This window comes from Miniopterus natalensis, chromosome 18, assembly GCF_054644295.1.
Source record: "Miniopterus natalensis isolate mMinNat1 chromosome 18, mMinNat1.hap1, whole genome shotgun sequence".
Taxonomy (NCBI): Eukaryota; Metazoa; Chordata; class Mammalia; order Chiroptera; family Miniopteridae; genus Miniopterus; species Miniopterus natalensis.
The window spans coordinates 18,617,832-18,644,909 of NC_142098.1; the positions used below are offsets into that span (position 1 = coordinate 18,617,832).

General features: G+C 47.5%; 1 protein-coding gene across 1 annotated transcript in view; it reads right to left on the reverse strand.

The window, feature by feature from the left end:
* PLCG2 (phospholipase C gamma 2) overlaps positions 1–27,078 on the reverse strand; it is a 121,175-nt gene that overhangs the window by 65,009 nt on the left and 29,088 nt on the right. The window contains exons 2-5 of the mRNA XM_016196971.2: positions 12,801–12,944; positions 10,364–10,457; positions 9,640–9,687; positions 437–521 (exon numbers count right to left, since the gene is read on the reverse strand). Coding sequence (XP_016052457.1) covers positions 437–521; positions 9,640–9,687; positions 10,364–10,457; positions 12,801–12,944 — 371 coding nt within the window. The remainder of the gene's footprint in view (positions 1–436; positions 522–9,639; positions 9,688–10,363; positions 10,458–12,800; positions 12,945–27,078) is intronic.

The following is a 27,078-nucleotide window of genomic DNA, read 5'->3' on the forward strand; positions in this document are numbered from 1 at the left end:
TGATAGGTGGGAAGCAAGGGGAAGGGCAGAGAACAGTCAACCCTGACAACGACATTATCAGGACTTGTTTACAACATGCCACATCCCTGGCAACCTACATGAGGAATCTTTCCAAATATTTTCCAAAACAAATACATTTGTTCGTATTCCTAGAAGGAAAACAGGCTGCAGGATGGGGAGGGACAGGGAAAGCTGGGCTGGTGAAAGCAGTTCAAGTCAAGCATCTTCATACACATAGTCTTCACGGGTGTCCCCTGCTAGAATTGAGAACACGGTCCTAAGATCTTCACGTGATCCCTCTGCCTGGACTAAGACAGATAAATCTGGAGGTGAAGGGCTTTCTTGGGCACCATTCCACAGAGCTCAAAGGCACAAAGTGACTTCACGTGAGTAGACCTGAGTCCACAAAATCACCAGGCCAAACAATGAAACTTACCGTAAACTTATCCTTGAGAAACCTGGCACTGCTCACTTTGAAGTTGACCAGGGGCAAGATGGCCTTCAGCTCTCGGAGGCTGATGCTGTAAAAGAGAGAAACTCAGGGTCCAAGGACAGGCGCGTCTCAGCACCAGGACTTCAGAACCCACCTGCTCCTGACGGTGGAGCACCTGAGCAGCCAAGTAAAGGTGGGGCCAACGAGCCTCTTTGGGCTCCTGTGCTGGGGCCTCACCACTCCCCTACCCACCCTTTCCTCACTTCCCACTCGGGGCATATGGATCTGCACTGCACGGCCTGACCCCAAGCCAGGACAGGCACACTGATTACCGAGCTGCTAGAGGGGAAGAAGGGAGCAGCTTACGAGTTCAGCCCTCTCCCCATCCAGGACTTGACATCAGACATTAGAGTGCCTCGGCCGAGGCCACATCCAGCATTCACTGGCTGATCAGAGAGCCTAGCCCTCCGGCCTCAGCTCAGGGTGGCTCTACAGGGCCACCCCAGGAGCTCCCCACGGCGGTGCTGAGGCTGTGCTCTGACTGGGCGGCAGCCCAATTCCCCCTGCCGCCGTTACTTCCACAGGTGCTGATCCCGATGCACATCCCAGACATGCTTCCTGCACACAACCCGCATCTCAGACTCTGCTTCCTGGGCGCTCAACCTGTGATAGTGGGTTAGGAACCAGGGAAATCCCTACAGAGAGGAATGACAAAAAATGATACTCCTTTCCAATGCGCCATGAACAGCCCCTGCCTGACGTCACTAAACAGTCATGAAATCTTCCCTTTCCTGCAGCTTAGTCCCAGCTCCTACAACACCTCACCCCAGGCAGCCTTTACCAAACAGGCAAGGTGGGCAGCCCCAGGAAACCCACCTGCCACCCCGAGGCTGGACCATCACCTCCGCCACCCACCCCCTGCTTCTTATATGAATGACAATAATAAAATCTGTTAGTGTTTACCGGAGAAGCCAGGCCCCATCCAAGCACTTTTCACATACTAACCTACTGAAACCTCACGCCAACCCGAGGAGGCCGAAACTATTATCTCTCCTTTACATATTAGGAAACTAAGGTACAGTGAAATTAAGTCATTTGCCCAGACTCATACAACCAGTGTTAGGGCTGAGATTCAAACCTCAGCAATGCCCAGAACTTTCTACGATGACGGAAATGTTCTAGATTGGGCTGTGCAACGCAGTAGCCACTGGCCACATGTGGCTATGGAGCACATAAAATATAGCTGGTGCAACTAAGGAGCTGCATTTTTCATTTTAGTTCACTTAGATTTAAATACCACATGTGGCGGGTGGCCCCAGGTCGGTCAGTGCAGCTCTGGAAACTTGCTGCTCTGAGAAGAGTCCCTGGACCGGTAGCATCAACACCAGCTGGGAATTTGTCAGAAATGCAAATTCTTGAGCTCCAGCCAAAATGTCTAGTGAAGCAGAAGTCTGCGGGGGAAGCTGTGCGCACCTGTGGCTAAAGCCCCCCAGGCAGTCTCAAGGTGCCAAAGCCACAAATGTTAACCCCATGGAAAGCTATTTGCATTCCTGCTGAAGCAGAAAACTGGACCCACGCACCTGCCTGCCTCCCACCTACAACTCCCACCTCCTTCGCCTCCTGGAGGCCCAACTCAGTCTCCCCTCTGTCCCTGCCAGGCTGAAGCAGCACAGCAAATGCTTGGCAATATGCAGATTCAGTATATGTGCCAAGGGGCCAAGGGCAAAGGGGGAAAAGAAATGTCCCAGGAGGCAATCCGCTACAAGCCCTTGAGGCTGCTGCCCCTTCAGTGGGACTCTGGCCCCTGTGAGCCTCAAACTGAGGATTGCAATTCCAGTGACCCCCCTCCCCAAAAGAAGGTGGAGGGATTTTCTCAAAGGGTATTTTGACCACAGTTTTCACCTTTTGCACTGACTTTAGACCCTAATTCCCAGATAAGAGACAACGAAACTCTAAAGCAGGAATGGGGAACATCCGGCCCATGTGGGCCACATAGGGCCCGCGAAATCATTTGGTTTGGCCCTGCCAAGGCAACCACAGGCGGGACTCGAAATTCAATAAATCTAGGGGCTTTTTTCATAGCTAATTTTTAAGTTGATAGTTTCTTATGGCCCGCCAATGATGTTACAAATATCCAAATGGCCCTTGGCAGAAAAAAGGTTCCCCACCCCTGCTCTAACGGCTCATTAAAAGAAGGCCTCTGGAAATTTGGCCAAGATTACACTATTAAAACATTTATACTTTGACCCAGTCTTCCCAGGCCTGGAAATGTCATAAGGAAAGCTTTCAATACTAGAATGTTTATGTCTAGGAATGAAAAGGGAGGAGTTTTGTTCATCCAACAAACACTATTAGGGTGGAACCAGCCAGATCCCTGACCTCAAGGAGCCCTGGCCAACATGAGCAACAACAAGGAAAAGACTTGAAAGAAAGCAGAACACAACTGCCGGACAGGGGACTGAGGAGTCATGGCACGAAGATTGAGAACCCTACAGTGACCCCAAAAGTGCTTCTCATGAGGGTCACATCAGAGGTTCACTCTGAACACAATTCTGTGACAATGGGAACATGAACAACTGGACAACAAAAGGCAACTTTTCAAGTCAAATATCAAATTCCCATTGGCTGAATTATAATGTAGGCACTGACATAATGTTCCTGAAGAGTTGCAATGAAATGTAAAGTTCTTATAGTTTGACATAAGGTGAAAACAGTTTCATCCTTTCCTCCTTTAGTGAGGACTGGACTCGATGAATTAGTCCCAAAGAATGGAGGACAGGTAACTTTATAAAGGAGAAATCTGGCAGATACCACCTTGGCCAGGTGATCAAGGTTGACATTACCATTGACAAGCCATGTTGAGAGCATATGCCTCTCGATATGATGTGTTGAAAGACCTTCACCTCTGTGACAGTCTTCCCAAATACCCATCACTTCAGGCTACCCATAACTCCAGTCTAATTATGACAGAAATATCAGACCAATTGATGGACATTCTACAAAATACCTGAGAAGTATTCCTCAAAACTGTCAAGGTCATGAAAGATAAGGAAAGACTGAGCAAGTGTCACAGACCAGAGGAGGCAAAGGGGAGAGAACAACTAAGTACAATGTGGGATCCTGGGTTGGATTCCAGACCAGGAGAAGGGCATTGGTGGGGAATAAAAAAGTGAACTCTAAACAAAGTCTAGACTTTAGTTAATAGTCACGTACCAAAGTTGGTTTTTCGGTTTTGACAATACACCATGGTAATGTATGATGTGAACATCAGGGAACACTGGGCAAAGGGGCATATGGGAACTCCCTATACTTTTCTCTAAATGTAAAACTAGTCCAAAATTTAAAAATCAATTAAAGAACAGGATATAAGAGCATATGCGTAGTTATATTTTAATAAAGAAAACTGAATAAGGAAGAAAATAAAGTCAAGTGTAGAAGTTAAACAGTGCTTACCATTTAATATCAAATTTATACTTTTTTTTCTAGTTTTCAGAATTTCCAAAATTTTCTATAATGAACAGGAGCAGCATTCATCATTTAAAAAAATGTCTACGTGCCGCTTCAGACCACATCAAAGCACCACCCAACCACCCCTACAAGTGACAAACTCAATGGGTGGGCTCTGCAGCACCAGAGCTCTGCTAAACTAAGTCCTGTTCTGTGGGGTGGGCCCCTGAACAACTGATGCTCCAAGGTGGTCAGTGGTAGCAAGCCAGTCCTTGCCCATCAGTTTGGCAGTAAATCCCTCCCACTGACAGGCCAACAGCAATCAAGGCTCAACTACAACAAGAGGGTGTACACAGCCTGGAGTGCCCAGCTTGGGTGGTTGGGGAGGCTATACCACTGGACCCTACAGAACACCTACTGCATAAGGCCACTCTACCAAGCCCGGGAGATATAGCAGCTCTACCTAGCACAGAGAAACAAACACAGGGAGGCTGCCAAAATGAGGAGACAAAGAAACATGGCCCAAATGAAAGAACAGAAGTCCAGAAAAAGAGCTAAATAGAGTGGAGACAAGCAATCTACCAGATGCAGAGTTCGAAACACTGGTTATAAGGATGCTCAGCAAACTTAGTGAGAACTTCACGTGGAAACCGTAAAAAAGAATCCGTTGGAAATGAAGGATACACCACCTGAAATGAAGAATAATTTACAGGAAATCAGCAGTTGAGCAGATGAAGCCGAGAATCAAATCAGCAATCTGGAATATAAGGAAGCAAGAACACCCAATCAGAACAGCAAAGAGAAAAAAGAATCCAAAGAGTCTCTGGGACAACTTCAATCATACCAACATTCACAGGTGATGCCAGAGGAGAAGAGAGAGAGCAAGAAATTGAAAACCTATTTGAAAAAATAATGACTGAAAACTTCCCTAACCTGATGAAGGAAATAGAACAGAAAAGTCCAGGAAGCAAAGAGTCACAAGCAAGATGAATCCAAAGAGGCCCACACCAAGATACAACATAATCAAAATGCCAAAGCTTAAAGATGAGAATTTTAAAAGAAGCAAGAGAAAAGCAATTAGTTACCTACAAGGGAGCTCCCATAAGACTGTCAGCTGATTTCCCAACAGAAATTTTGCAGGCTACAAGGGCTTGACAAGAAATATTCAATGTGATGAAAAGCAAGGAACCTACAACCAAGATTACTCTACCCAGAAAAAGCTATCATTTAGAATCGAAGGACATATAAAGAGCTTCCCAGACAAGAAAAAACTAACGGAGTTCATCACCACCAAAGCAGTATTACATGAAATGTTAAAGGGTCTTCAAGAAAAGGGGGGGGGGGAAGCTTTAAAATATGAACAATAAAATGGCAATAAATACATATCTATCAACAACTGAATCTAAAAAACAAAATAAATGAAGAAGCAGAACAAAAACAGATTCATAGATACAAAGAACGTTTTGATGGTTGCCAGATTGGGCTAGGAGGAGGGAAGAAGAATGGGTGAAAAAGATGAAGGGATTAAGAAGTACAAATTGGTTGTTACAGAATAGTCATGGGAATGTTAAAAACAGCATGGGGAATATAGCTAATAATATTCTAATACTATGTATGGTGTCAGATGGGTACAAGATTTATTGGGATGACCATTTAGTAAGTTATATAAATATCTAATCACTGGGGTGTATACCTGAAAGAAATACAAGATTGTATGTCAACTGTAATTGAAAAATAAAAAATGATTTAAATTTTTAAAACGATAAAGTACAAGCATAGACACCGAATGGAACTTGAGAAAATTTAGACAATACCTTAAACTACTAATCAATGAATAAAAGTAAGAGTAAAAAGAGTGACAAGGACCACCAGACTGCATAAACACCCAGAAAGATGACAGAAGGACCTCATCATCTTCAGAAATCTAATTCCTACCCAAACTGAAATTCCCAGATCAAATTCCTCCTCAATTCTTAAAGACTTCCCAAAGCACTCCAGCCCACACGTCAGCACCTCCTTCTCCAAACTCTTATAAAATGCATTGGCCTAAATTCATTTGGCAGTGGGCTGTGCTATCTAACAAAGCTTTGTTTTGATATTGATTTTTAAAAAGTCTATGTGCATTTGTTAAAAAGGAAACCATACATGAAAGTGTAAAAATGAAAACTAAAAGGCTGTGTAGTACCTAGCCCAGGGTCAGTGCTTGCAAGCTGAATAAGAATTAAAATCATAATGTGAAACTTACAAAGGACTCAAACAGACGTTCTCCTAAGACGACATACAAATGGCAAAAAGTATATGAAAAGATGCGCAACATCGCTAGCCATTAGGAAAATGCAAATCAAAAACCAAAACGACACACTACTTCACAACCATTGGGATGACTATTAGAAAAAGAAAATAATAAAAGTTGGCAGGGAAGTGCAGAAAAAAATGGAAGCCCGGTGCATTGCTGGTGGGAATGTAAAGTGGTTGCGGTTGCTATGTGAACAGTATGGCAGTTTGTTATTTGAGCCAGTAATTCTACTTCTGGGTACTGCATTAATGAATCAGAAACAGGAACTCAAACACCCATGTTCACAGTAACGATACTCAAATAGCCAACAGGGGGAACTAATCCAAATGTTCAACAACAGAGGAACAAACAAACAAAACGTGGCCTATACCTATAGTGGAATATTATTCAGCCTTGAAAAGGAAAGAAATTCTGCCCCTGCCAGGTGGCTCAGTTGGCTGGAGCATCGTCCCATATACCAAAAGGTTGCGGGTTCCATTCCTAGCCAGGGTACAAGGCAACGGATAGGTGTTACTCCCTCACACTGATGTTAAATCTGTCTCTGTGTCTCTCCTTTCCCTCCCTCTTTCTCTAAAATCAATAAACATCTCCTCGGGTGAGGATTTTTTTAAAAAAGAACATGTACACCGCCACAAACAAACCTTAAGTAGATTATGCTGAGTGAAACCAGTCAGTCATAAAAAGACAAAAACTGTAAGATTCCACTTACATGAGGCACCTAGAGTAGTCAAATTCATTGAGACAGAAAGCAGAACAGAGCTCAGGAGAGACTGGGAGGAGGAGGAATGGGGATTTATTGTTTAATGGGGACAGAGTTTCGGTGTTACAAGATGAAGAGAGTTCAGGAGACGGATGGTGGTGGTGGCTGCACAAAATGAATGTACTTAATCTTACAGAAGTGTCCACCTGCTCAGATGGATCCTTGCGGGTCCTTCATAGAGATCTGTCTTTCTGGCAGCTGGTCCAGAACCTTAGCAGAGAGGAAGTCTGTGATAAATTTTATGTTATATATATTTTTCCACAATAAAACAAACTAAGTAATATTTTTTAGGTTAGTGTGGGGAAGGAAATATTTTTTTGCCTTTTCCCAGCTTTCAAGAGCACAATTAAAAAAAATAAAAAAAGGAAGGCAACACCAAGTACTGATGGCACACCTGAGCGAGTTATTTAACTTCTCCTGGCCTCGGTGTCCTCATGAAACGGATCGAAGGGCACCTTGCTCGCCAGCCCGACAGCGCTCCATCAGCTTGCCCTAGGATGTCAAGTGCCCAGCACCGGGGCTGCTGCAAAGCGAGTTCTCAACAAATGCCAGCTGCTGCTGTTCTGTCTCTAGAGATGCTGAAAATGAAAGCAGGTGCCCAGGCCAAGTAAAACGCCCAGGGGCTGGGCACTGCCCGCTCAGAGCCTGTCTCCTGTCGCCTTGAGTCTTTCCTTCGCTTCTGTGGCTCCTTTGTTTTCCTTTGGGAAACGCAATTAGTCGTGGGCGACAGGAAAGGAGGGGAAATTGGCAGAACAGAAGTCAGTTGCCCTTTCATTGGCTCCCTGGTCAAAGTTCCTTTTCAGAAACTCCCTCACAGCCTCAGAGAACCACAGGAAAGGTGGGATTTTCCACATGATGACAGACGGCAGGGCCCTGCCCACTGGGAGGGAGGTTGCGGAGAGGGAATGGTAAGAGAGAAACAAGGAATTAAGTCCGGAAACAGGCTTCCTCTCCAAGGAAGGCTCTGGACCAGCTGATGAAAAGATGGATCTCTAAGAAGGACTCCCCAGAAGAATCCATTCTGAGAGAGACAGCCTTTTCCAGACGGCAGAAGATGGAGACTCGGACTTGCGAACAAAATCAACAACCCCGTACCACCACCGCATGAAGAGAGGGCCCAGGAGGCTCCACCTGTCACCCCTCTGCCAATCTCAACTATGAGTCACGCCGAAGCCACAGAGAAAGGAAGCACTCATAGGAGGCACCACCTCCGGGCCTGAAAGAGACCAGTGTGTACAAAATCCTCCAACGCAGGGACCTCGTTTGACCCACCTCTGTCACACCCACCGGAGCGGGGCCCAGGGTGCGTGGCCACAGAGTGCAGGCTGGGTGAGAGAAGGAGGAGAGGACAGGACAGACAGACGGACACAGAGACATGGAGTGAGCCGCTGGCTGACCTGACATGACCAGGCTTTTCAGCGCTTCAAGGTTACTGCTGGGTGTGTGTAGAAAAGCGAGGAAGGGTGCCCAGACTCTGAGTGCAGCGAGCGACAGGGGACACTGGCCTGACACAGAGGCGCCTTGGAGACGGACGACTTTCAGGAACAAGAAGAGGGAGGGTTGTAGAGGTTAGTCACTGCCTCAAATATGTTAGTGACACATCTTAATGGAGGGAAGGAAAAACATTTAGAAATTGAGAAAAAGGGCTTATGTGAGGCCAAAATGAGACAATGCTTATAAGCTGCGTATTAGCACAGTGCCCGGCATGCTCCATAAATGGTCGCCTTTCTCGTTACATTATTAATAAGAACTGGCCCATACCTAAGAAAAAAATGGGCAAGAGGATGTTCAACCTCACCCCTAAATAAAGAAATGCAAATTTAAGCATTTCACCCATCAGGCTAACAAACGTCCAAATCCAGGGACATGGGGCATAGGACACAGGCACCGTCCTGCACCACTGGTAGGAAGATAAATTGCTGCCACCTCTCAGGATGTTCCGCCGGGAAACACTCTGCTGCTGGTATTTCTCCTCTAGAATGTTATCCTGCCCATGTCCTGCTCTCACAAGTTAACACAAAGGTGTCTAGACCCAAGGGTTTTCATAGCAGCATTATTCACAAAGATAATAAAAGACCAGGGACAGCTCTGTGTCCATCAAGAAGGAAATGATTTCTAACCAACAAGTAAATTACAGGCGGCCTTCATCTAAGGACAAACCACGTTTGTTACAAGTGTCTGGCACAGAGCACTGTGTGTGCCGAGAGGGAGCCACTCCAAGACGTGCTGTTCGGTGAAGAGGCCAAGTCCACTGAACTAAATCGTCACATCGCCCTCTCAAGCCTGCCCAGCCCTTATAACCATCGCTCTTAGCTTGGTTTACTTTTCTGTGTGGTCAGTCTCTCCTACCACAAAGTAAGGGCAGGGGCCATGGCAATCCTGTTTTTCCCCAGGACACAGAAGGTACTCAAATGTGAAGGTCAGATTGATGAGGCCCAAATACTTCATGGCAGAGAATGCATCTCTGCAGATGGACTCGAATTTTCCACTGGAGTGAGGCTCCACGCAGGGAGATATTGTCACCATCCACCCCCAGCACCCAGCATGGCATCCGGCGCACTGTAGGTTCAATTTAACCTCGTGAGGACCTCTCCACAGCATAAGACATGATCCACCCAACCCCTTTGGAACATTGAAAGAAAGAATGAAAATCAGAGTCCAAATGATCTGGAGAAAACAACAAAAATGTGAATGAATCTTTACCTGTTTCTTCTGGTTTGATCCACCGAATAAATCTGCTTTCTCAGCCAACTGGGGAGAGTGTTGAGACAGAGAGAGAAAGAAAGTTAGAAAACAGTACAAGTCTGAGTTCTATGGACACTGGGAAGGGTTTTCCCACTTTCTAGCTTGGAAAGCAGTTTCCTTCTTGTGGTCAAAATGCCCTCGCTGAGCCAAGAGGCCCCTTCCACTCGAAGAGGCTGGCATTCTTTAAACTGGTGATTCCCTCTGATGATATCCGTTAATCCCCAAAAAACTGGTCAGAAAAGTGGTGGAAATTGGAGGGCTTTGGTTTACTGGCGTGACAATCCCAGCCAGACATCCATGACAGTCCTGAGTGGCAAATGGAAAATTCTGGACCTTGCATGTGACAGCCCTTTGATGAGTCAGCTAATTAATGCCTTCTTAAATCCTTTAAAAAGGAAGCCCTCCGGTCTTCCCGTAAAACACAATACCAGTGCAGGTTTCTGTCTCAGTTTCAATGTCCTCCTCACCCCAACAGGCCAAGGCCAAGGCCCCAAAGCAACAGAGCCTCTTCTGTGAGACACTGGAGAGTCCACAGCCACTACTGGGCACCTACTGCATACAGGACACTCAGTGAGCCTCCAAGATCAAATGTCTCATTTTTCTTTCCTTTGCCCATGTTGACTAAACAGAGCAGAACTGGATGAATGAGTCAAGACAGAGATAAACAGGCAAAAGTCAATACCTCTCAATAATGGTGGGTGTGGATGCATTCATCGCTTCTTGGTGTAAGAGTTTCAAGCCAGAGAGCCACTTGGTTGCATCTTCCTTAGAGTCAGCTGGAGGGGTGAATGGGAACAGAAATGCTGTGTTACGTCCTGGGAAGACTTAGAGACCCTGGCTCCCCACCTCCCCAGCCCCATACAGATCATGGGGGTAGGAGAGACCCATGCCAATTTGTAGTTTTGCAGGAGCACACCAAGAAGGCATCTCCTTCATACCTTCATGGTTCTAAGACCGGCATATTGTCTGATATGAGGCCACGTGCCCATGTATGAGCCTTCTACAGCACAGGTGACAAGTAAGCAATTTTTTTAAAAAAAGAGCTTTAGCTTTGCCTGGCTGGCGTGGCTTAGCGGTTGGGCATCCACCTAGGATCCAGGAGATCCCGGTTCGATTCCCGGTCAGGGCACATGCCTGGGTTGCAGGGTCGATCCCCAGTGGGGGGTGTGCAGAAGGCAGCTGATCATTGACTCTCTCTCACCATTGATGTTTCTCTCTCCCTCCCTCTTCCTTCCTCTCTCTCTCTGAAATCAATAAAAACATTTAAAAAAAAAAAAAAAAGCTTTCACTTTTAACCCTGTGCCCTGTGGGGCCTGGAATAATTTGTATCACAATCCTGAGCAGCCCTCAGCATTTCCCGTTTCCAACCAAGGCCAGAGAGAGGAGTGGAATGTAGGTGATGCTGATGCCCATGAGGGAAGCTGCAACAAGCAGTGGCTAAGAGCTTGGCATCATTGCCAAGTCCCAATGCACCACTTCAGGGCTGTGTGACATTGAGCAGGTTACTTAACCTCTCTGTGCTTCATTTCCTCATCAGTGAAATGGAGCTAGCAATGCAAACACCTGGTCAAGTTATTAAACAGCTCCTAGCCACCAGGCAAGACCACGCCAACACTGCTGTTCTCATCCTTCCCACGCAGATGAGAAAACCAAGGCTCAGGAGGTTGAGAGACCTGTCCCAGAGCCAATAAATGAGAAGCTGGGATCTGAATCTAAGTCTTGCCCATCTCTCTATCTGACCTGGAGTTCCAGAGCTCTGGAAGAGGGACCCCGGAGTGGGACCAACTGGTATCCTGGGCTCTGAGTCTTGCTTGGGTTCTCATGGTCTCCCTACCAAGAACAACAGCCAGGCTCAGTGTGAAGAGGGTCTAAGTGGACACAGCTCTGAAGGTTCATGGTCATGAGCCCCTCTCCCTGCTGCCCCATCTCTGCCACCCACCACACACTATCAATCAAACATACACTCATCATTTCCCACACACGGCTTGCTATTTCCCTCCTCCAAGTCCTTGTATATGCAATGTCCTCTCCCTGGACCACCCTCCATTCCTCCATTCCTGCAGATGGACTCCTACTGATGCCTCAAAACCCAGGTAAAAAGTCACCTCCATCATTTGCAAAGCCTTCCCTGGAATTAGACCCTCTATATGCCTCAGCATAATGTATTATGCTTGGACTATTGCTTGAATCACAGGGTACTATAAGTTTCTGTCCACAGGTCTATCTCCCAAATAGACTATGAACTCCTTAAAGGCAGCAACTGTGTCTTAATCATCTTTAGAGCCCCAATGACTTCTAGCACAACCCAGCTCAGAGCATATGCTCAGAAGATACCTGATGGAAAAAAAATGAATACAAATTAAATCAATGACAGCTGTTTGGCCCTAAGTGAAATGTCCCTAACGTTGCTCACCTTTCAAAGCTTCTCCCCACTTTGGTCTACTTTTAATGGTATTAATTTTCTCTCTCATCAGTCATGATTGTGCATATAGTTCTAAGTCAGTAAGTTCTAGGATTAGACCTGAAGGTAGCTCCAAGCTTCTGCTCCTGAGTAAAGTGCCTGAGCCTTTTCACAGCTCTTCTCTGGCCTCTCAGAGGCTTTTCTGGCTTTCTGGAGGATTCACAGGGATGACCAGAAATCTTACCTCCAGATACATGTGTCTGTGCGTTGTGCGCATATGCATGCATGCGTGTGCGTATGTGTGCATGCATGTATGTGTGTGTGTGTACATATTTACTTGTTTGAGACATAAGACTTTAGGATAGTTCCTTCAGATCAGTTAAGTGGAATAAATGGTAGGCCAGGGTCTGCTGGATGAAAATGTAACCTGCCTTTAGCTCTCAGCATGAGCCAGGCTGGCCCTTAACATAATCCTTATACCAATGAGGCCAGCATTATGATTCTCCCCACTTCACAGCTGGGCAATCGGCAGCTCAGGGGGGTGAGTAGCCTGCCCAAAGGCAAACAGCTAGGAAGGGGCAGAGTTAGGATTCAAAACCGTGATGCCCTCAAATACGTGTCAGTGGGAAGGCAGGCGTGAGCATCCTGCTACTAGAGAGTGTCCCAAGAAGGAAACCAAGGCACAGGGAGGAAGAAAAGCACCCAGACGTGCACCCACCTGCTAAACTGAGTGTGCTGAGGACAAACTGGGTGCCATACAAGATGGTGAAGCAGCATTCTTCCTTCTGGCGGACTGCTTTGGCGCGCTCAAAATCCTTGGAGCTCTTCCCTGGGCGGATCTCCTTGATTTCCATGATATCCACTACAAGGAAATGAACATGAGCCCATTAGAAGCCGGAGTTCACTCCCCCTGAGGATGCAGCCACACACCTGCACCCCAGGCACAAAGCCCAGCTCCTTCATTCCCCAGAATGCAAACGAGCCGCCCCAGCCCCTCGGTCATGCCCAAATTGCAAGAGTATGTGCAAATAAATAAAATGGTTTTTGTTCTAAGCCACTAGGTACTGGAATAGTTCTACAGCAAGAGCTAGCAGAGACAATGAGGAATTCCACCTCAACCCAGGGAGAACCCCCTTCCCTGCCATGGGATGACAAGTAAACTGTGCACTGTTAAGGAGACAAACTCGACTGGTCCCTTCCTCCCATTTTTTCTGCCAAAAAAAGCACCTTTTCCTGGAATGGACCCATTCCACATGCTTCAGATGAAGCTGATCCACCCTTCTTGGCCTCCCACCACAATAAGCCAAAGACAGGTCCAAGGGTCCTGGGAATGAATGACGAATGTCCATCTCCGGCACAGTGATTAGATCAGGGATGAGCACATGGCCCAAGCGAGGTCCATCAGAATCCTTCTGGGACTTATTCAGCCAGAGCTACTCGTAAAATTTCTCCTGCCACTGCCTGGCTGATAGAACATGAGTCTGGGGAAGCAGAGACGGCGTTGCCCACCATACAGAAAGAAAAAATTGAGCACTGAGCACTATTTGAAACTCTGGGTTCAGTCGGGCTTGGAGCCACTTCTGCCCTGGAACATGCAACTTACAGGACCCAATAAATTATCCTTTTTGCTTAGGTCAGTGTGAAATGAATTTCTGTCTCTTGCAACCATAAGAGCCCTGGTACGTACATCTAAGTGCCTGCACTGAACAAAGAAACCAAAAAGAGAGGTATTCCTGGAAAAGAGAGGGGAGGAAAGGAGATCTCAGCTTTGACCTAGGGTCAAGGAAGAAGGCAGACAAAGTCTAGAAGGTGAACAAAGGCACTGCAGAGTCAGGTTTGGAACAGCAGGAAAGGTCATGGCCATTCACAGGCAGCAACAGGGGTGTGGGTGCAGAGAATGAAATCATAGAAGAGAGAATGGCGTCAACGAAGTGTTCTGCTTCCTTACCAGGCTCTAGCTAGATGGAAAGCACTTTGGGGGACCAGAGTCATGACGTAAAGTGATGACTCTGTTTAAAGAAACAGAGTCTGTTCTGCACCCTGTGTGTGTGACGGCGGTTACATAAATCTACACATGCGATAAAATTCTGTAGAACTACACACCAACACAAAAACAACCCAGAAGACGATTGCATGTAAAAAATGGTGAAAACCATTTAATATCTGTAGTAATATTAGACCAGTGTGGCTCTCAGTTGGTTGGGAGGTTTGATTTCTGGTCAAGGCACATGCCTGGGTTGTGGGATCAATCCCTAGTGGGGGGGTCAATGTTCTACTCTCATGTAAATGTTTCTCTCTCTCTGTCCCTCTCCCTTCCCCCCTCTCTACAAATCAATTAAAAAAATTTTTTTTTTGTAAAGCAGGAGAATGTATTAAGACCTTCCCTGACCACTCTTTAAAAAAAAAAAAAACTTTTTTTGACCGACGTAACTAAAAAATTTTCAGATAATCTAACATTATTGTCTTCAGGCAATCACCAAGTCTTACCAGTTATACTTTCTAAATTGCTCTTGTATCTGTCAACTTCTACCCATTTCCATGGCCAACCCCACTATTACATCTTGCTTGGTCTACTGAAGTAGCCAGAAGTTAACTCACAGAGCCATTTTTATGAAATGCAGATATACTCATGCCATTCCTGGCTTCAAACCTTTAATGGTGTCCCAGGACTGTTAGGATTACGAACCAAGGCCCAGGATGGACCCCTGTGTGCCCTCCCCCTCCACGCTCCAGCCACACTGGCCCAATCTCAGAACCTCTAGTGGGTCACACCACAGACATCAGCACATGCTGTTGACTGCTAGGAATGTTCTTAGCCCGGTTAGCTCCAAATTCTCCCTTCTGGTCTCAGCCCACTCACCACCAAACCCACAGAAAACCCTCCAACTCCTTCTATTACACAACCCCCTCTCCCCCACAACTGTGACCAGAGGCAAGTGCTTACTGGTGTGAATCATGGTTTCAGAGCTCTTTCCCTAGATGGCGCTCCTTTCCTCACCACTGTATCCCCACCTCAAGCAGAGATGGTGGTATACAGTGGAGCCTAATAGTTGTTGAAAGAGGAAGGGGACAGGGAGTTGGGGACATAGACAAGGACAGAACTGGAAATGGGACAGTAGGGGAGGGAGACTCAGAGAGGCAGACACACACAGATATGAACAAACACAACTGGAGACACCCAAACACGATAAAAGAGGGACAGAGACATACCAGACATGAACAAAGGACAAGCCACCCAGACAAGGAGAGAGATGAAAATACACATACACACAAAGTCAGACAGGGAGAAAGAAGCATGCAAGACAGAAAGACAATGAAATATAAACAGCCACCCCAATGACGCAAATGGCCCTGATCGTCCATATACCATCTTTCACTTCAACATCCTTCAGAGGCCAGCCCTGTCCCAGGTGAGGGCTGCAGGCATCTACCTTCCTCAGCCAGGACTGGTGACCTCCATTACGTCATCCTGGCCATTTCCCCCTTCTTCTGCCCCCGAATACTGGCTTATTCATCATATGTCTGAAAAGACTATGCTTCCTCCATTGAATTGCTTTTGCTCCTTTGTCAAGGATCAGCTGACTATATTTGGGTGGGCCTATTTCTGGGCTCTCTATTCTGTTCCATTTCTATATGCATATTCTCCCACTGATACCACTGTCTTGATGCCTATGGCTCTATAGTAAGTCTCAAAGTAGGGTAGCATCAGTCCTCTGACTTTGTTCAATACTACACTGGCTATTCTGGGCCTTTGCCTCTCCACATAAACTTCAGGATCGGTTTATCAATATCCACAGAATAACTTGCTGGAATTTTTATTGAGATTGTGTTGAGTCTGTAGATCAAGTTGGGAAGAACTGACACGTTGAATGTTCCTATCCATGAACATGGACTAGCTATTCATCATACTTTTAACCGTCAGCCAGACATTCTGCTGAATGTACTTGGTCCTGGCCCTTGAGAGTCTTAAAGATACATCGGTCTCATCCACGTGGATAAAAATAAAGGCAATAATAATCATGTAAAACTCTTTCAGAGCCTACTGTATGCCAGGCACAGTGCTAATGCTTTCCACATTGCTGCAGATTGGTTCCCTGGAAGCTGAGACTGAGGCAGGGATTCTTGTTCAGGTGTTTCCTGGGGGGATGGATGCTCAAAGGAGAAGAGAGTGTGGGAGCACGATGAGGCGGGCAAAGAGCGCTAAATGAGGCTGTGGTCCCAGCGGTGGACAGTCTTTAGCATGATGACACAGGGGCTCTGAGCATGGATTACACCTGGGCAGTGAGTTCTCCTGGGGGCAGGGAGGCTGGCCTCTTGTCCTCCCTGCCTCCAGCAGCTGGGAGAGGGGTGTATAGGCCTAGTAATGTGATCTGGGTGGGCCAAGAGAGCACCTCTACAGGGAATTCTGATTCCTCACAACACTATGAGGCAGGTACAATGACTGCCCCTATTATACAGATGAGGAAACTGTGGCATGGAAAGGTGAAGTGCCCTGACCAGGGACACCAGCTGGCAAGTGGAAGAACCAGAATTTGAACCCTTATATTGCTTCCTGTGGTCAAGTAAGTGACTATGAGACACAACATTAGGATATGCAGCCTTCATCCCACTGTGCTCCACCAGGAAGTCCTAGCACATGCACAAACACACGTGCATACACATGCATGCACACGCGTGAGTGCACACACACAGGTTGCGTCCTGTCCACATCAGATCTCATTTACATGACTTCTCCGCAATACTGCCTTCCTTCTCCACCTCCCTGAATTGACACGTCCTGCTATATTTATATCTGTGCTATAAAGTTCCTTACTAGCACCATTTGCATTTATAGGTTTATTTGTTCACCTGTGTAGCTGCTCCCTCCTCCAGTCCCCAAGAGAACAGGGACTGTGTCTGTTCCTTCACAACCGGAGCCTCACAGCCACCTACGTTAGAGCCTGGCTCAGAGCAGAAACTCAGATATCCGTGAAATGAATGAATTGGGTTTCTTGGGTATCTTGGTTTGGCTTTTCCCAGAAGCGGACCCTAAGACAAGGACTTGAGCACAGGCAATTTATTTGGAAAGTAGAGGAGAAGGAAGAGGGGGAAGTGAAGGAGAAGAGAAGGGGTTGCTATGTTATCAAGCTGGTACCCCTCGTGGACACCTGGAGCTGAGCCCACAGGGCACTCTGACAGTCCTCAGAGTTCACCTCACTGAGGGAGCTGGGGTGTTAATCCCCTAACCCCATCTGTTGTGGGCTGAGGGCTGCTTCTGGGGGCCTTAACTCCCCAGGCAGAGGGCGGGAGAGAATGCTACAGCAATCAGGGTAAGCCCTCAGCAGCCTCTGCCACGTCAGACTATCAATTTCTGGGCTAGCCCCACGGGAAGCAGGGATCATGATGTCTGAGGGGGCACAGGCCCACCATCTCTCTAGCTGAGGCAGAGCGGTGATAAATGCAGACGTCTCAGTTACCAAAAAAATCAGTTTTCCCCTGGCTCCCCCAACAGAGCCAGTACAGGGAGACAGGAAAAGATGTTACTGCCCCCGTACATTCCACAGTCCCAAAGGTATCTCGGATCAGCAGGTGCTTCTGTGATTACAGATATCAGTGCGCACTCTCTCTCTTTCTCTCTTAGTATAATATCTTTATTAAGATATAGTTCACGACCATACAACTCACTCACTTAAAACATATAGTTCAGTGGCTCTCAGTACATTAAGACACCCCCAGAGTCAATGTAAGAACATTTTCATCACCACAAGGAGAAGCCCATACCCTTTAGCTATCACTCCCCATTTCCAAATTATCAAATTTTTAAGATGGATAATTTTGTATGGCCCACAGATGATGTTATAAGTATCCAAACGGCCCTCGGCAGAAAAAAGGTTCCCCACCCCTGGTATAGATGGAGCTCATTTTGTTTGTTCACTCATTCACGTACAAGCTTCTGTTTCAACACCTGCTTTCAATTCTCTTGGGCATCTCCTAAAAGTGGAAAGCAGTCCTCTACTGACTACACCCTCAGGGCCGCAGGTGTAATGGTGAGGTTCCCAGCCATCAGCCTCAGTCAGGGAGAGCACTCCCGCCCAGGTATAAAGTCACCTGCTGAGCTTGAGCTTGAGCCTGTGGCTGGGCCTCTACGAGGAGAAGGCTCCGCCACCACCAAGGCCTTCACTGCTGTCGCTGCCACCTCCCAGGCCTTCTGGGTGGGCAGGGGCCAGCTCCATAAGCACCGAGAGCTGCCTACTCCCCTGATTACCAGGAGCCCTAAGTAGGCAGAAAGAAAATTCCTCGCCAGCAGGGATGGTTCTCTATGGTAATCGGCAGTCTGAGGGGCCTGCTGGGAATTTTTGTTAATGTGCCCTGCACTTGATCTTGCATCACTCGAGGGCACTTGCTGAGTGATGATCCTGTCACCCATGGGGTGCAGAGCAATGAGGCGGGTAAGGCCCACTGCACTCAACCAGGTTAATCCCAAACCACCTTTCTGACCTGCAGCTAGAAATAATATCCTAGTGCTGGGGTTGCAAACTCATATGTTCCCAGGGGCTTTCTAAGTCATGAGAAGCTTGTGGCTGGTGATTAGCAGATGGACTCAGGAGCCAGCCCCCCTGGATTCAAATCCAAGGTGGCTCCAGGCAGGAGCTTCACCTCTCCACGCCTCCAGGCGACCAACAGAAACACTACCTGCTCTTTGAGAATTAAATGAGTACGTGTCTGTGTATGTGTGTGTTAAAATAGTGCCTGGCGATTTTAACTAATAATGATGTAGTAACTTCTAAACTCTTGTTAGCTATTATTTTTAAGATTAATGCAACTGAACAAAGCTGAACTCACATAAGGCATGAGAAAAAAACAGTCTCTCAATTTATCTGTTGTGGGAATTGCAGAGGCAGATCCATATATACTGGTGTGGGAAAAAACTCCACAATAGCTTATGTAAATAGGATCCTGGATGTATGTGTCTGTACGTGTTTGTGTAACCGTAGGCATGCACACACAGGTGTCCACTGATATTCAAATTCTCACTATCTGAGTATCCACTATAACTTGCAAACATTGTTGACCCAAAATGAACTGCCCAGATCACACACCTGCACTAGGACCACACACGCAGGCACCAGTGAAAAGACTGGTGTGCATCAGCCTGCAACAGGAGAGCAGCATGTTGAAAATCATCAGGCACCAAACCCAGGGTCCTGCCCATTGAGTCCCTCTTGAGCTCTGGCGTTTGCTTCTGACAAGCAAGATGCCAGAGTCCAATTTAGATGTCACCTTTAGTATTTTTAACGGACTATTCCACTGTCATGTATATTAAATTACAAAGTAGATACGGAAAAGAAAAATTGCAGAACCAATACCGTAGAGTATCCTATGTACTTTTTGCAAACATGCCCAGTAACAAGTTCATTAAAGTCTCAAATAATTAGGTATTTGTTGCTGTCAATGCAGAAGTATTTGATACATTGGTTTCTATAAGGGTGTCTAGCAATACTGGGGAAATTGGTTGGGGTTTTATTTTTTTGATCAGTTGATTAACATACCACATTTGTATCCAGGTAATAGGACATAATATAGTGCTCTGCTGTCCAAAAAAAGATGCTTTCTGTCATGTTTTCAGGAATGCATTAGGCTCAGCTAAGGAAGGATGCCTGTGCTCATACATGTGCTCATACATGTGCATGTGTGTATAAAAGCGTGAGAAAAGGTTAAGAAAAAAAGGATTACCACCAATTTGCTGACAACGGGAAGGGTAATGGGCAAATGGCTGGCAAGGGGAGCCTGACCACTGGCTGGTTTTTTGCCAAGGGCACACACAGTCATTCAGATGACCGACTTTATTTTCAAAGCAGGCTGTGGTGGCCGGAGCTCAGACCCAGCACGCCGGTGCGGTGGGGCTCAGCAACCGTGTTTCCTGCTTGAAGAAGTGAGATAACGCAGCCACACTAGCCAGACCTCATCTCTGCACAACCCTCCCCACTTCCCGGCATCACCTTGGTCTTCCCCAGGTCCGGTGACCTCCTGGCTGCCCTCCCCACCAGTCATCTGCAGGCGTGCACTTGGGGTTTCAGCCCCCCGCCTGCTGCTGGCGGTCCCCATGACCCTGTTCTTGACGCTCCTGTTTCCTCTCTCCTCCCACTCTTGATTCTGGGCCCCTCTCAGACTACCCGCCCCCCACGTGGACTTCCTCCCACCTGCACACCAGGCACATGTCCTTGCCCCCAATTCCCATACTCAACCTCAAGTGGCACCATCTGCCAACAAGCTTAACAAAGCATCTTCAAGGAAGCTCCAGACAGATTCAAGGAGAGAAGAGACAGGCAAGGCTGGGGCACCTTCCCACATGTAGTCCCACCCTCCTTTCCTACTTTCTGTCATTCGATCAGCCAGGTAGTGACCAAGATCACGCTGAGAGTAGGGATGAAGCAGACAGACCCAGTCCCCACCCTCGGAAGCTCAGAGCCTGGAAGGCAGGACAGGCCCTGTCCAAACCAGCACATGAACACGTCAATCTACAACCACACTAAACATCTCACAGGAACAAAACACCGTCTACACTGGGACTTCACCCCAGCAGGGGGAAAGGATTCTCTGAGGACAAGCATCTTGGCTGAGTTCTGAAGGCTGAAGTGAAACTGGTGAAGGGGCAGGAGAGAGCCCTGCAGGGAGTCCTGAGGGCAGAGACCTTCAAATCCCTGCTCTGCTCCACAATGGCAGGTGGGAGCTTGGGCGAGTCACCTCTGCTCTTTCCTCATCTGCACCACACACAGTGATAACAGTACCTCCCTCACCGAGCTGTTCTGCAACCAAGATGCAATTACATTAACTAAAAACTGTGGTCCCAGGAGCTCTCAAGTCAAGGTTGGTTTAGCTATTGGGATGAATGTTCTTTCGGCCCACCTTTCTATGACACCTTCACCGCTGCTGGTGGTTTCACTTTGTCTTAGTGTTGCTGTGTCTCAGTGAAGGACTCTGCTTTAAAAACCAAGGGTATTGGGTTATTTCACATACATAGCAACATCTCACCTTGAAGCCAGATAAATAAGTGAGATCCACTGCAGAACAGGAGGTTAGAAAAGGTCTAATGTGGGAGAGTAGAAAGAGCCCAACTTTATAAGAATCTAGCATATATGTGCTTCAAGTCCAACTCTACCTATCCCAACTATGTGACTAGAAGTGGGTCTCTTTATTCTGGCTTTGCCTCCACTTTCTCATCTGTAAAATGGGGAAATTGTAAATATACCTGAAAGAACTTGGTAAAATGTACTGTTCTATGAGTTTTAGATATTAAAAATTATTTTAAAGCCTAGAGATGGGGGGGCTGCCTCCCTCTTTGTTAAAAAATAATTAACAATTGTTGAGACTGTGTTGACAGCCAGTGGAGAATATTCCAGCCTCATGTTTCCATGTCAAGAGACTCAATAACAACGCTCAAATAATTAGATAGCTGTTCCTATAATGCTTTGCATTTACCCAGAAATGTTTGCTGGACTGTTTCATGGGTGCTTAAGAGTTTCAAGTGATCCTGAAGAAATGGACCAGGCTTCTCTTCCCTCTGGGGACTCCTTCTCCCCAGGGGAGCAGGGAACTCACTTCAACAGGGAAGTCTGGAAGGAGAAGCGGGAAGTGCCCAGCTCAGCCTCCTAGTGCAGATCTGGTCCAATCTATGCCCCAGGAACCACAGGCCCTGCCCCACTCCCTGTTGCTCGGAGGGCAACCGCCTCTAAGATGCCTGTGGGCATCCAACAGTGCCAGTGGCAGAGTGAGCAAGTCAGGGGCAGAGATCAATGCAAGGCCGACTCTCCAGGCAGCTCAAACACAGAGCGGACCTTCTCACAGCCGTTTATCGGCGGTTCCCTGTGTCTCGGTTCTCAATCGTTTCCACACTGAGGAAGATGAGAGAAAGAGGAGCTTTATGACCCGGCCAACTAAAACCCCCAACACTGACCATCAAATAATTCTGTAAATATTCCTTGTTATAGTGTCACTTAGAGTTGAGGTTTTCTCCCTCCTGCTGAAAACGAAACGAGAATACTTTCAGGCACGTGACATGGAAGATGATTTTAAACGGTACCCACGCTTTATGCTTTAATTGTGAGGTATTTTCATGTGAACTGGAAACATACACATCTAGCACCTCTAAAGGGTGAGATCAAAGTTTCTTCTTTATAAATTTAAGTTAAAAAGCATGAGTCAATTTTAAGATATGTACTAGATATACAACAGATGGTGGGCAAATATGACAAAATCCTTAAGGTGTGAAAGGAAGGACTTACCACCTACACAAAGCCTCTTAAATTTTTAATCTGTTTTGCTTTAAACCAGTTCTGTATATCAAAATTACACAGGACAGCCTCACTACACAAAAACAAAATGCCGAGACTTTTTCCCACCCACCAGGCTGACCAGTTTTTAGGTTTTGTGGGTTTTTTTGAGCCATGTATACATTTCTGACACTCTTTCTCAAATTTCAGTCGTTTGACTATCAGCTTTATAAAGTTCGCCATAGCTGCATAGTGCTGGTACTGTATGCCTAATATTTGTCTTTAAATGAACTCACCTTTTCGCTTGAATAGATGTATTTTAAGAATGAGTTTATGCATTTGGTAAAAAGAAAACCTGTCCCACCCACCCTCTATAATAGGAATTGTAAAATAAAGTCAGTGGAAACAGGACAATCTGACTGAATTCTGCCTAGAAACTGTGGATGCCTAAGGCACAGCCCTCAGCGTGGTTCTGGGTAATAAAGGGAGAGAAGGAATTGTTAGAGGGAGTGAGGCCGAGCGAGCCAAGCGGGACTCACAGATGGAGACAGAAGTCAGGGTGCTGGTCACCTCGTGGGAGCAGTAGGATTCGGAGCTGGGGGAGGGGCCTAGGTCCAATCTGGGGCGGGTGGTGGTCACGTGTAAATTTGAGCCTACACTCACCATTTGTGTATTTTACCATGTGTATGTTACATCTTCTTAAAGAAAACGTATGGCTTTCAGAAAGAGACACGTTCAAATTTTAGAAATGGAGGTGGGTGTGGTTATTAAGAGGGAACCTGAGGGATCCTTGTGGTGATGTAACTGTTCTGAATATTGACTGTGGTGGTGGATTCAGGAACCGACACACGTGCTAAAATTATATAGGACTAAATACAAAGACGTACACACACACACACACACCACACACAGCACAGGTAAAACTGGGGACACTGAATAAGACTGGCAGTGGACTGAATCAACATCAATATCCTGACTGTGATATCACACTGTAGTTCTGCAAGACGGTACCACTGAGGGAAACTGGGTAAAGTCTACACCAGATCTCTGTATGATTTCTTACAACTTACATCAATCTACAGTTACCTCAAATTTTCAATTTAAAAAAATACAGAGGATTGCCCTGGCTGAGGGACTCAGTTGGTTGGAGTGTCATCCCCTACAAACCAAAAAGGTTTTGGGGGTTCGATCCCTGGTCGGAGCACGTATAGTAGGCAACCGATGGATGTTTCTCTCTCACATGGATGTTTTCCTGTCTCTCCCCCCCTCCCTCTCTCTCTCAAATCGATAAAAACATATCCTCGGGTGAGAATAAAAGAAGTACAGAGTACTGCCCGCCTGGGTGGCTGAGGAGCTGAGCATCGACCTAGGATCCAGGAGATCGCGGTTTGATTCCCAGTCAGGCCATATGCCCGGGTTGTGGGCTTGATCCCCAGTAGGAGGCGTGCAGGATGCAGCCGATCAGTGACTCTCTCATCACTGATGTTTCTTTCTATCTCTCTCTCTCCCTCTCCCTTCCTCTCTCTGAAATCAATAAAGACATGTTTTTTTAAAGCATCAAAAAAGGGGGGCACTGTCTGGAAATCATGCTTTGCCATGGCACCCGAGGCACGGCCTCCCCTGGGGACACTGGGGAGAGGGTTCCTCACTCCCTCCCCGTGTGGGCCACCTTACCATTCTAGAAGCCAACTCCGTGCCCTGCTTTTCCCCCCAGGATCCACACTATTTCTAGCGAGGCCAGAAATAGATGCTCATGCTGCCTTCTGATAAGCCAGTCATTGAAACCCAGAGGAAGTGGCATTGCAGGGCCTGGCTTGGGGGCCCACCCATTTGCAAAGGACAAAGACAACCAAGAACACAATTTCCATGAGTGTCTGCAAGAAATTCACGTGTTCTCGACACCCACAGAAGAGCAAACACAAACGCCCCTTTTAACAACAGCCTCTTATCTCATCACACTCTCCTCCGACCTCAGTCCAGCCAGTGGCATTGCACAGAAACAAACCCTCATTCTTTTGAGTCTGACGGTTTGACCTCTGTTTCTTATAGGGCAAGAAAGGTTCTGAGAACATCAACAATGATCTCAACTTTGACCACTTGGGGTAAAGGAAACTCTAGAGGCTGACTGACGTTGAATCCTCTCATGGAAAACGCCGCTCATCTTCCTACCTGGGACCTCTTGGCTTCAGAGGAAACCGGAGAGAAGAGAAAAGGGGAGCCACATTTTTAGAAGCATCTAGCACAGCCAGGTGGCACACCAGAGATTCTGATGCACGCATGCTCATGAGGCTGAATCGTCACCTGCAGTCCCCAGACAGGTAAAATGAGGAAGGGACTCAATAACCTGCCCAAGGCCACACTAGTCCAGCCAGGATTTGAACCCCAGTGGTCTAGCTCCCAAGCCTGCACTCTTAACCATTTACACACGGAAAGATGAGTCCTTTCCAAGAAATACCTCCCCCTCTCAGACCTCACCCTGCCCAGTTGGGTCCTGCTGGATCCTCCCACTCAGGAGCATCTTTGGAAGGATCCCAACCCAGAAGCCCCTGGAGCAGCAGCAGCTCTAAAAGTTCATGGTCTACCGACCACCACCCAAGTGCTTAGTGTCCATCATCTCAGTGGTGCCTCCTGCTGCCCTAAGAGGTGAGTGGCCACTGTTATCAACACCCTCATTTTGCAAGAGAGGAAACTGAGGCTCCAGCAGGCTGGGTGAGCTGGGGTCTAGGCCCTATCAGTCCAGCTCCAGAGACAGGGCTCTCCAATGCCACACACCCCAGCTCCTACGGAGACTGACCTAACAATTCTGCCAGCAGAAAACCGAACCCTGCCAAGGTCAAGCCCAGGGCAAAAACACCTGATTTGGCCAGAGAACAGATCAGAACCTCCTTACAAAATATTTATTAGGTGCCAGAGCTGACTTCACCCATCTCCTGAATCCTCCCTCCAATCTCAGGAACAAACCTCCGTTTTCCAGAGATGGCTCAGGAAAGTGAAGTCATCCACTCAGGGCCACCTGACTGAGCCTTGATGCCAAACACATCATGGCAGTGATGCGGGGGTATCTCATGGAGAGACCTGCAGACAGGCACGAGCCCAGCCGCTTCCCTCCCCATTTCCATTTCCCAGCCGCCCGCGCCCACAATGGCCTCTCAGAAAACCCTGGGGTGAACAGGTTAGATTCTGGCTCAAGGTGGGTACTTTCCACACATCCACGGGCGGAAAGAGATGCCAAAAGTATTCAGGGCTCCCACTGTCAATGTCAGTGGGTAAAGCAGGCAGAAATACCTTTTCAACATGTTAGTGATCAGAACAGGCCTGGGGCTTCTAGACACCTCCCCACAGCAGCAGGCAGGGACTGGGCCACACTGGCCGGAACACCGACCCAGGGTCCTCTGGCTGATGGACAGAGCCATGACTAAGGGAAAGGGCTCAGAGGGAAGTGGAAAGGCTGCAAGACAAGGTCCTGGTTTCCAGGAGCCCCTCTCAGAGCCCTGGGGTAAAGGGGTGAACCCACCACACACCTAGTAACAGTCCCACCCAGCCCTCCTGGCCCAGAAAGCCCTGCATCGAGAGGTAAAGCCCTCACTCTCAAAGGGGCGATTTCATCCCGGGCCTTCGTGGGGTTCTTGAACCCCAAATGAGGCACCCTCATGCTACAAGTTTTTCTTCTGGGAAGGAGCAGGTCCTCCGAGGAGTCCATGGGCAGGAAAGAGCATTCATCTGGGCTCAGGGCCCAGCTCAAATGCCCCCTCGGCAAGGGCTTCCCTTCCTCTTCTCTGCTTCCCCTTTCCTGGCTCTCATCACATTTACGGTTGTTACTCATTTCCCAGCCTTAGCTCTACAGCCCGGCACCCTACGAGCTGGGCACTTGAGAAGCCTTCAGATAGTTCCTGATGGGGCTGCCTGGACCTCTGGCACATGAACACCCTGCTGTTCTGACACTCACCCTGCTCCTTTACAGCTAATGGGGCATCCACAGTCTCCGCCACCCGACAAGGCAGGGGGGCCAGGCTCTCTCTCATTCCTCAGCTTTGCAGAAATGGGGTCTGGCCCCCACTATGCTCTCAGTCAACTCAATATCAGGCTGTTCACTGAAGCTCAACTAAAATGGCAAAATCTCCTAAAAAGGGAAAGAAGAGCTTGCATTAGGAGATGTTCCTTTATCGCCTCTGGCTTAACGTGAGGATTACTCCTAAAAACTGGCGACTGGCAACTGGCGACTGTGTGGAGGGGAGGCCAGGAGAGAGGTGTGGGCAAGGTCCAACAACCACCACAATAATGACGGCATGTCCCCCTCATAGTCACAAGGAGTCAGGCACTGCAAGAGGCTTTACATGCATTTCCTCATTTGAGTTTTATATCACCACAATATGATTGTTCTTACTCCCATTCAACAGAGGAGTTGAAAGACTCTGAAGCCCACAGCTGGTAACTGTCTCCAAGCTCCCAAGCCTAGTGATGGGGCATGACCGGCTCCAGCAAGGCAGGGGCCTGCAGAAGTCAGTCCCTTCTGCTGGAGGCAGAGGAGGGCCCGCTGACCCTGCTTTGCCTTTGCAAATGAGTATTTGCTGTGGTTAACAAGCCAGCCCTTCATTTCCCCACCAGGCTCAGAGTTTTGCAAACTCGGGGTGGAGGGTGAGGGGTGGCAGTTCCTGTTACAGCCAGCTAGAAGGTGAGAATCTTCCTTCCCTTTCAGAGAAGGCAGGATTGGGGCAAGAGGGTCCCCCTGAGGTGGCCCAAGCAGGT